We start from the raw sequence: 10,737 nt of genomic DNA, 5'->3' as shown, positions 1-10,737 counted from the left end.
GGATCTGAGTTCTTTCCCTCACTGTTAGTAGTGGCTGAATAAAATCTGTTTTCACCCCTTTACTAATGTCTGGCTTTATTTATCTTTGACAATAGGCTTCTCCAAGTGACCTGGGCTTCCTCACAGCATGGTGGCTGGTTCAAAGGGTCAGTGAAGAGAGAGAGAAGTGACCCCACAGCAAAACAGCAGTGCCTACACCTCCTCAAGCATGAAAATGTTTTATAATCTACCCATTTATAAATCAAAGAAGATTTGAAATAGTGATTCAAGTTCACTATAGATACGAAAGGAGAAAGAAAAATAAAAAGAAAGGAATAAAATTAAGCCAGTTGGGTGACTGAGGGTAGTACGAATATGTCACTTATAGTGAATGTAAATTTGCCCCATGGGGAAAAAAAGAATTACCGCTTTAAAAAAAATCCAATAATTATTTGAAAGGCTCAGATAAAATTAAAACATAGCAAAGAACTATAAATTAGGAGTGAAGCCTAAATTTGAACTTAGGCATATAGGCCCTTTCTATTATCCTTATTATTTACATAAGGACACTCAGGCGATGAATGTTATTTCTGGTGACACCGTGGACACTAAACCTTCACATGCCAATGTTCCTTGGATGTTTTGTCTTCAGCATAGCCCTGATGGATGGTCTCACGATGAAGAGGTAGCACTTAACATGTACAGAAGCTGCTTTCACTTCAGCCAAAAAAAAGAGTACGCGAGCTGATTTTTTAAAGATGATTTTTGACCCCCGCGAGCCTCCGGCCTGGACTACATTTCCCAGCAGGCCGTGCGCAGAACTACGGGTGCCTAAGTGAGGTCCAGCGCCGTTGGGGGCGGCGCAGTGGCTGTGCGGGCGGCCGACAGGCGGGCGCGTCGCGGTTTGAATGGCTGCGGGCCCGGGCCCTCAGCTCACCTGAGGACCGGCCGTCCAGGGGTGCGCTATGCCATCGGGAGGCGACCAGTCGCCGCCGCCCCCGCCTCCTCCTCCGGCGGCGGCAGCCTCGGATGAGGAGGAGGACGACGACGGCGAGGCGGAGGACGCCGCGCAGCCAGCCCGGTCGCCAGCCCCTCAGACCCAGCAGCGGTTCGACGAGCTGTGCAGCCGCCTCAACATGGACGAGGCGGCGCGGGCCGAGGCCTGGGACAGCTACCGGAGCATGAGCGAGAGCTACACGCTGGAGGTGCGCCCGGGGGGCAGACGGGCGCCTCTCCGGGCCTAGTGGGCGCGCCCCGCGGCGGGGAGGGGCCTCGCCTCTGGCCGCTCGGCGCCCGCGGGGTCCTCCGGCGGGCGCGGGTCCCCGGGTCCCCTGGAGAGGGGTGGGAGCCCTCTGCGCCTGGGAACCCGGCTCTGGCAGAGCTCTGAGCGGCCCCGACGGTGAACCCGCCTCGCGGCTCTGCCCTGCCGGGTTCCGAGCGGGGTCACCTCTTGCCCTAAAGTAGCAGCGCGGGGCTGAGGTCGTGCCGGGGTCACGATTACAAAAATACAGCCACCGTTTTGGCAGGACAGACAGGTGCGGGTGTCAGGACCGCCCGGGGAAGGGCGGGGGACCTGCCCGTGTTCGCGCCGGGTTTGTGGGCTTCTCCTGCACTTCTTTCCGACGGCGCCAAATGGCCTTTGTCCGGGCTTGGCATCGGTTTGCGTAAACGCGTTAAGATGCGGGCTGTGTTTACGGAGGTGTAAACAAAGACGAATCTTCCCCAGGGCGAAGGAAATGGACTTTCTGCCCAGCTGGATATAGACACGCCCCGCTTTGTCACGAGGCCGTCAGGACTGCAACGACTTTGGGGAGCTTTTGATGGCCCCAGGCCTTGCACAGGACTCTCAGAGTCGCTGAGATTTAGGCGTGTTGTGCCCCTTTCTTCGGGCGGGCCTGCAGATGAGAAAAATAGCCATTCTAGCCAGTGAGGCTCCACTCCGTAGGCACCTCCCCGTCATGGGCCAATGGGAAGGGACGCGGAAGTCTGTCTTGTTTATTAGCTGTTTGACTGCCCGTGTGGGTGGCATTTAAACAGGAGGCCGCATGATTTTCTTAGGTTGTTTTACAGTTTGGGGAAAGAGTAGGGCAAATAGGCTCAGAATGAGAAGGCCTAACCCAAGGTATTATTTGACTGTAACAGGGTGTTTTTGCCAACGTGTCACTCACTCGGCTTATTTTTTTTATTTATTCTTGCATCAATAGAATTTTAATTCGATTTCTTCTCCCCATTGTTATATCTACAAAAAAAGAGAAGGAAAGAAAAGCTAGTAATACAGTGGCTTTAGAACCTGACAGACCTAGGTGACTCTGGACAATTTACTTAACCACTCCAAAACTCACTTTTGTGCTGTGTAAATTTGAGATATTTGTACCTACCTCACAGAGCCATTCCGAAGGTTAAATCAGGTAGTGTGTAGTTTCTGGCACATAAAGCGCTCATATAGACAGTGCTTTAGAATTTACAAAGCTCTATCATATACTTAGGTGATCAGGCTGAAAAGGCCATGTTCCTATTTATTTCTCAGTGGTTCCTGTGGTCAGGCAGAGAGAAAGACTTTTTTTTTGGTGATGGGTGTAATTGCCTCAAAATAAGCTCTTATTTTACCCTCAGGATAATCCTGAGGTTCTATCTAAATTAGATAGAACAAGCGTTATCACCATATAGTTGACGTATTTCAACTCACAGAGGTTAAGTCCTGTGAAGTCCTGTGTTATATAAGCAAGTGACAAATAATAGATGGTTAGTAAATTATTTCTGAAAACACGTTTGATTACTCAACTTTTTTAAGACTTTGATCTCAGATTCTTAGCTCAGTTTACTCAATAAATGAATGAATATTTATTCATTTAGTGAATATTTCTCAATCACCTATTCTTTGCCACTTTTGTAGGTGCTGGGAATAGAGCAGTGAACAAAATGTAAAAATTCCTGCCCTTGTGGAGCTTGTAGTCAGGTATTCTGTAAGATATTGTGGGATGTCAGGCTCATGGAAGTGTACAATGGAAAATAAAGCTCATGGATATTTAACACAGAATACTGGTTATCGAATTGTATCTTTTGATTTCTTGTATTTTCTATGCTTTATACTTGTCACTCATTTAATTCTCACAGTCCTCAGATAAGAAAATTGAGCCTCTGTGACTGTTAAGTAGTTTGCCCAGGGTGTTCTGCTCCCATGTTCGCACTGCCAAGGCACATGTCCTGAGAGACAGAGCCAGGTGGAATCTGTATTGCCTTTTATGATCTTGCAAGTTACGTGGTATCACTTCCACCTGTGCTATTGGCTGAGACAGTTCAAAGTAAGGAAACACAGACTCCTCCCTCTCAGTGGAACAACATCAATGTTACCTTATGAGAAGAAACATGGGATCAGCCATCACTGAAAATACAGTTTCCCACAAACATATAAATAACACTTTCAATTTAAACGTAAGAATTTTTTTATATTGAAATATCTATAGCTCATTAGGTAAAAATCAATTTTCTTTTATTTTACAGGGAAATGATCTTCATTGGTTAGCATGTGCCTTATATGTGGCTTGCAGAAAATCTGTGCCAACTGTCAGCAAAGGGACAGTTGAAGGAAACTATGTATCTTTAACTAGAATCCTGCGATGTTCAGAGCAGAGGTAATTATGTTAGAATTTGAAAAGTAGTGTGACTCATTAAAAGCTCATAAATCACAGTGATAGTAAGAATTCTCTTTGTTCATCGTTTTCTGAGCATTTGTACCTATGGAGTGCTGAATTTAGAAGCTAGGTCATGGTTTCCCTTTACCACATCTAAGTTAGTATCCATTCTATTTTGCTTCTTTGGTGAAAAATATTTAAATTTTAAGGTATTAGGCACTTGTATGAAGAGTTGACTATTAAAGGTTTTGACTCATCATTGTGTAATATGGGGAGAATTCCAAATAAGGTTATTGATAAACTTTAGGAAATACTCTGGACTGAAAAGGTAAATAAAATATTATATGGTATTAAACTTTGAACTGCATGCACAGCACTTATATACGGAACATGTAAATACTTCTCGGTTTCCTCTTCGGGAGATAAGCAACACTATTATAATCTATTATAGAAAAGGTCAAGTAATGTTTTAAAGAAGAGGCAGAAATTGCTTTTTCTATCTGTTGTGTAATTTAATTGATTACATTTACTATTTGTGCCTTTTGGGTGAATTTTCTCTTATGGCTTATTAAAGATTGGTGGGAAAAGGATGTTTGGCAATTTGGGGGAAATACCACTGTCAAAATTTATGGACCTAATGGTTTAAAAAATCACTTACTATTAAAATAATTAACAAGAAATGTAATATTTCGGCTGTATTCTATTTATTAACCTTGAACTCCATCCTGAGTTATATTTAGGCTTAAGAACAAGAGGCAGTGCGTAAAGAGTTGAACACCTGGGCTGTAATCCTGCAGAAGTGGACTTAAATAAGTTGCAAATGTATAATCATTACAAAGAAGAGAAATGGAGGCAGAGTAATCCAGTTAAGTGACAGACGAGGAACTTTAGAAGCAAAGATCAAATTATGGAATCATCATGAAAAACTATAGTAAACTAAAGTTATCTAACATTTTAATGCAAGTAATACAATCCGGGCTTCAGTTTTATTTCCATTTCAAAAACTCAATTTTTATCTTTAAATTTTTACCTATGGGTTCAGATTATTTACTTTTCTGCCATAATGGACTAATGGATTAAAAACAAAGAGCAGATTGGGAGAAGATATTTACAATGCATATAATTGACTAAAGATCAGTATCCAGAATTATATAAAGAACTACTATCAAATGGTTAAATAATTGACAAACAGCAACTAAAAAGGGTAAAGAATATGATTCCACAAAGGCCAAAACTCACATAGCTAATACATATAGGCAAAGATGTTCAGTCTCGCTACTAATCAAGGAAGTTCAAAGTAAAAACAAGGTAACATTTCATTCTCATCAGATTGGGGAGATTTGAAGTCTGATAATACCAAGTTTGGTCATTATGTAGGGAAACAGGACCTCTGTATTGTTAGTATACACAGGTGAGAGTATAACTTGGCACAGTCACTTTAGTAGGAAATTTGGCAGTATCCAGTAAAGTTGAAGATGCACCTTTTCTGACTCAGCAATTCTACTTCTTGGGGTAGCCTCTAAAGAAATTCTTACATACCTGTGTAAGAATGTGTTCATTACAGCATTTTTTTGTTATAATGAAGAATTGGAAACCTCAATTGGGGAATGAATTTAAAAAATCATGGTAGTTCATATGAAGGAATATTTTTAGCAGTTAAAATGAATGAATTAGATCTACATGTATCAGCGTTAATCTCAGAAACATTATTGAATGAAAAAGCAAGTTGCAGAATGCTACTTACAGTATGATACAATTTATATAAAATTTTAAAACCACACATACAAAAGATAGTACTTACTGTTTATGGATACATATATATCCATATAGTAAGTATAGTAAGTAGTAAGTACAGCAAGTATAAAAACATGGATGGAAGGATTCAGACTAACCTTAGAATGGTGGTTATCTTCAGGGAAGAAGAGTGGCAAATGAGATTGGGAAGGAGTACAAATGAGAACTCTGGCTGTTTCTGTAGAACCTAAAGCAAACATGGCAAAATTTATTCCGTGTGTGTGTGTGTGTGTGTGTATATATATATATATATATATGTATTTTTTTTTTTTTTGGTGAGGAAGATCAGCCCTGAGCTACCATCCAATGTCAATCCTCCTCTTTTTTTGTGTGTGTGAGGAAGATCAGCCCTGAGCTAACAGCCATGCCAATCCTCCTCTTTTTTTTTTTTTTTTTTTGCTGAGGAAGACTGGCCCTGGGCTAACATCTGTGGTTGTCTTCCTCCACTTCATATGGGATGCTGCCACAGCAAGGCCTGACAAGCAGTGCATCCGTGCACACCCAGGATCCAAACCCGGGCTGCCAGCAACAGAGCGCATGCACTTAACCGCTACGCCATGGGGCCAGCCCCCAATCAGTCCTCCTCTTTTTTTTTTTTTTTTTTTAAAGATTTTATTTATTCATTTTTTTCCCCCCAAAGCCCCAGTAGATAGTTGTATGTCATAGGTTCGCCTCCTTCTAGTTGCTATACGTGGGACTCGGCCTCGGGTTGGACGGAGAAGTGGTGCCTTGGGGCGTGCCCAGGATCTGAACCCGGGCCGCCAGCATCAGAGCGCGCGCACTTAACCGCTAAGCCACGGAGCCGGCCCAGTCCTCCTCTTTTTGCTGAGGAAGACTGGCCCTGGGCTAACATCTGTCCTCGTCTTCCTATACTTTATATGGGATGCTGCCACAGCATGGCTTGACAAGCGGTGCGCCGGTGTGCGCCAGAGTTCGGAACCTGCGAACCCGGGCCGCTTAAGCGGAGCATGCGCACTTAACTGCTGTGCCACCAGGCGGGTCCTCGATATGTTAATATTTGTTAAATCTGGCATTTGGGTACATGAATATTGGTTATGTTACTCTGGTTAATTATTATTTATTTTGTATTTTTATGTTTCATAATTTTTTTAAAAACCCTCAGGTAATCTCTGAAAAAAAGTAGATTAGGAAGATCAGAGAAATAAACCAATCTGTAAGAGATCAAGCTAGTCAGAGGCACTTGTGTTGTGATTTTATATCACTGTCTAAAAGCAATACAATTTAATGAGTTAATTTTTATTTACTTGTAATTACCTATATTTGTATACTTTATCTTTGTGTTAATTATGAAAATATCTCATTTTTTATTTTTAATTTCAGCTTAATTGAATTTTTTAACAAGATGAAGAAGTGGGAAGACATGGCAAATCTACCCCAACATTTCAGAGAACGTACTGAGAGATTAGAAAGAAACTTCACTGTTTCTGCTGTAATTTTTAAGAAATATGAACCCATTTTCCAGGACATTTTTAAATATCCTCAGGAGGAACACCCTCGACAACAAAGAGGAAGAAAACAGCGGTATGTTTTTATATTTGTTAGTCAGGAATATACATTTGTCTGTCTGTGCCACAGTTTTGATCCCTCAGTTTATTTTTCTAGTCTTAAAAAACAAATGTGATTTCATAATCTTTTTCTCCAATAGCTTTCTTTTAATTAATTTCTTGCTTTTCATTGTGCGTTGGCCATGAAGAGTTTGGCTTCTTCCATATTGCAAAATGTATGGGCTCTTTGTTTACGTGAACTTTCCCTTTTCATGTAAGCAACCAAAAATACAAAAGTCAGACCTTAGCTGTTTTCACCAATTAGCCACCTTGGGTATAGAATTGGACCACTTAATTTTCCATTATTGACTATATTGACTATTTCTATTATTTTCTATATATTGTAATATATATTGACTATTTATACTATTTGACTTTTATGTCAAACTGTGTAATAAATAATCTCCCTGAAATGACTTCTCTATGTATTTTGATGTTTACAACCAGTCAAGAGTAGAGAAACTGAACTGGGAAGAGAATAGGAGAACTGAAATGATTAGGAATTTGTGCTTTCTGATCATGTCTGCAAAGTCTATAAACTTAACTCTGGCTCAGTATTTTCCATCTTTCCTGATAGATAGGGGCAGTTATGGGATACAAATTCTCTACCTTTATCATGAAAGTTTTTTCATAAAGTAGAAATAGGAATTTGTTCTTAAAATAGAACTAGAAAAATGTTGACAAGAAAAATAGGGAAAAGGAGTTGTTATAATTGAATGAATAATGTTTGCTTCTCTTTCAAAATAAAACTTTTCCCAAATTGTAAAGGATGTTTACAGTAAGTGAGCAGCTTTAAAAATAATCCCTCTGACAACTTTATCAGGTTAATACTGTTGTTACAGGTGAGGGAAAATAAGCCCCTGAGGGTGTAAGTGGTTTGGCCAAGGTCACACAGTTAGTAAGTGTGAAGCTGTTATTGAAACTCTGGGAAGTCTGCCTGCAGAACCCTTGTGCTTCACCACAATTCTATACTGCGTCTCACACACACCAGTCTTTGAAAGTTTGTCACTAAGTATTTATTGAGAACTTACTGTGTAAAGTACTTTGTTAGGTATTATGTAGGTCACAGGTATTTAAAAAGGCCAAAAACCCACAGTCACTGTCTTTTCAGAGCGTACAGTATACTCAGGGAGAGGAGGCATATATAAATGCAAAAGACAATAGAAATGTAGGACTTCTGAGGCAAAAATAAACCACTCTGTATGAGCCAATCAGGTAAGGTTCCATGGAATAAGTAGAAATAGGTCTTGAACAATGGGTAGGATTTCAATAGGTGAATTTGGAGATATAGACAGAGCCTTCTATGCAGAGGATAAAGAATGAAGGCACTGAAGCAGCAAAGCAAGATGAAATTTGGCGGAGTAGGTTAAGTTTGTTCTAGAGTTCTCAAGTTATAGAGCCAGTTTTTAGAGTGGCTTGAGTGTTAAGCCAAAAAGTTTGACGTTTATCTTGGTAGGCATCAAAACTAGATAGTTTATCATGTGCCTGGCAGGAAAGCTAATTTTAAAGCAGAGCACTGACATTTAATCCTTGCCATGGACGGGTAAATTAAGTACAATATTATACCCAAGTAGAATAAGCTTTTAGCAGATGAAGAGACTAAGGCACATGGAGAGCAAGTGTACTTAGCTAATGACAGTGCGGGATAAACCCCAGTCTCCCGATTCTTCTCTTAGAAGCACCTTGTTATAATAAGGCTTTTGGGATGTGGAGATAACAGATGTCTTATCTAAACATTGGCAGAGGTTTTGGTAAAAACCCAAGCTAAAACAGGTCTGAAATTCCCTTTAGCAGACAACGTGGCAAAATACAGCAGGTACTCGTGATGATATAGAAGTATAAGAAATTATAGGAAGCCCAGAATTTACATTAAAAAGTCCTTTTGTGACTTGATAAGTTCTAGAATATCTTTAGGGAGGGAGGGTTTAGAATTCATCAGCTAGGATAGAGGAAAAAAATTGGGGAAATGTCTGACTCATACATGCGTCTTAAAGCAGCATTAGCCTTGCTGATGTCATCTAAAGAATTGTTGTTACTTATTTTATTTTCTACTTTACCTATCTTGACCTTGAAAAGCTTTTATAGTTCTTCAGAATTTTCTTCTTTCTGAGATGAACTCTTTCCCTGGCTCCCAGCTATTTCCTTACCAGTATTTGGTTGGAGCAGAACTTCTTGCACATTATACATGTGAAGTGAATCTGCTCTCACTCCCTCTAACTGTGGGGGTTTTTTCTCACCTAATTTATAGTCATTTGTGATGTCTTTTTCTAATTCTTCTGTTATCTCATGACTTGTTTCTCCCCCAAAGGCGACAGCCCTGTACCGTGTCTGAAGTTTTCCATTTTTGTTGGGTGCTTTTTATATATGCAAAAGGTAAGAAAAAAGTAATATTTCTTTAGATATTAGTTTATTTAAGTGTTCAGGTACTACCTTTGTTAACCTGTAATGTGGATCAGGAAAAGATTCTCACTGAAAAATTTCTCAGGGGTTTTAATCCCAGATTCTCTTTTTTTTTTTTAGAATCTTTTTTTTTTTAATTGATGTTTTAATAGTTTATAACATTGTAAAATTTTGGGTTGTGCATTTTTGTTTGTCCATCACCATATATATGTCTCCCTTCACCCCTTGTGTCCACCCCCCACCCCCACTGCCCCTGGTAACCACAATACAGTTTTCTCTGTCCATGTGTTGGTTTATAGTCCACATATGAGTGAGATCATACAGTGTTTGTCTTTCTCTTTCTGGCTTATTTCGCTTAACATAATACCCTCCAGGCCCATCCCCGTTGTTGCAAATGGGACGATTTTGTCTTTTTTATGGCTGAGTAGTATTCCATTGTATATATATACCACATCTTCTTGATCCAGTCATCAGTTGAGGGACACTTAGGTTGCTTCCACTTCTTGGCTATAGTGAATAATGCTGCAATGAACATAGGGGTGCATAAGCCTCTTTGGATTGTTGATTTCAGGTTCGTTGGATAGATTCCCAGTAGTGGGATAGCTGGATCATGGGGTATTTCTATTTTTAGTTCTTTGAGGAATCTCCATACCGTTTGCCATAGAGGCTGCACCAGTTTGCATTCCCACCAGCTGTGTATGAGGGTTCCTGTTTCTCCACATCCTCTCCAACATTTGTTGTTTTTTGTCGTGGTGACTATAGCCATCCAGATTCTTTTTTAAGTATTGCCTGTTCATAAAAGAATCTTTTGAATTTCTTTACAATATCCCAAACTTCTCTTATTAAATGGAAAATATTTTAATTTTGTTCTTACATATCTTTTCCATCCAAAGCTATTCTTCTGAATTATGGACTGAAAACACATTAGTGTGTCTGTGCTAGTATCTTGAGCTGTGTTTTTCATGAGACATGTCTTATTTAGTTGAGTGGGACTGATCACCCTCAGAGTAGCTAAGATTACTTTTTGCATCTTGTTCAGATAAATGTGCTTGATCCTATGTCTTTAGATACAATTTATTTTCTCTCCCTTCTTATTTTACTTAATCCACCCAAGGTTTTGCATTCAGTGAAATATATTTTTGTTATTTTTTTTGTCCTCTCTGAATTTCTATGTAGAACTGATTGTTAGTAATCTAAAGAAAAGTACAGTTACATTAGTTACATAGCTTTTTCTATAGATATGTAGAATGCCTTTGCCATTAAGATAGCTCAATAAAATGCAAAGTTAAAATCAAAGAATCATAGAGCTAGAAAGAGTTTTATCAGTATAAGAGATTCTCATTGTTACATCAGCTAACCCAACTTAT

The 10,737-nt window shown here is 39.8% G+C and overlaps 1 protein-coding gene across 2 annotated transcripts in view; it reads left to right on the top strand.

The window, feature by feature from the left end:
* The first annotated feature begins 852 nt into the window (after window positions 1-852).
* The window catches only part of RBL2 (RB transcriptional corepressor like 2), a 52,007-nt gene continuing 42,122 nt past the window's right edge, over window positions 853-10,737 (top strand). For both annotated transcript variants that reach the window (XM_087420253.1, XM_014788392.2), the window contains exons 1-4: window positions 853-1,184; window positions 3,481-3,611; window positions 6,747-6,947; window positions 9,279-9,343. In XM_087420253.1, the coding sequence (XP_087276379.1) occupies window positions 945-1,184; window positions 3,481-3,611; window positions 6,747-6,947; window positions 9,279-9,343 (637 nt within the window). In that variant the 5' untranslated portion in view covers window positions 853-944. The remainder of the gene's footprint in view (window positions 1,185-3,480; window positions 3,612-6,746; window positions 6,948-9,278; window positions 9,344-10,737) is intronic.

The sequence above is a fragment of the Ceratotherium simum genome, chromosome 30 (genome assembly GCF_057802395.1).
Source record: "Ceratotherium simum simum isolate JZ-2026a chromosome 30, ASM5780239v1, whole genome shotgun sequence".
NCBI classification, from domain to species: domain Eukaryota; kingdom Metazoa; phylum Chordata; class Mammalia; order Perissodactyla; family Rhinocerotidae; genus Ceratotherium; species Ceratotherium simum.
The sequence above is the reverse complement of the archived record's forward strand: the minus strand, read 5'-3'. Positions and strand labels throughout refer to the sequence as shown.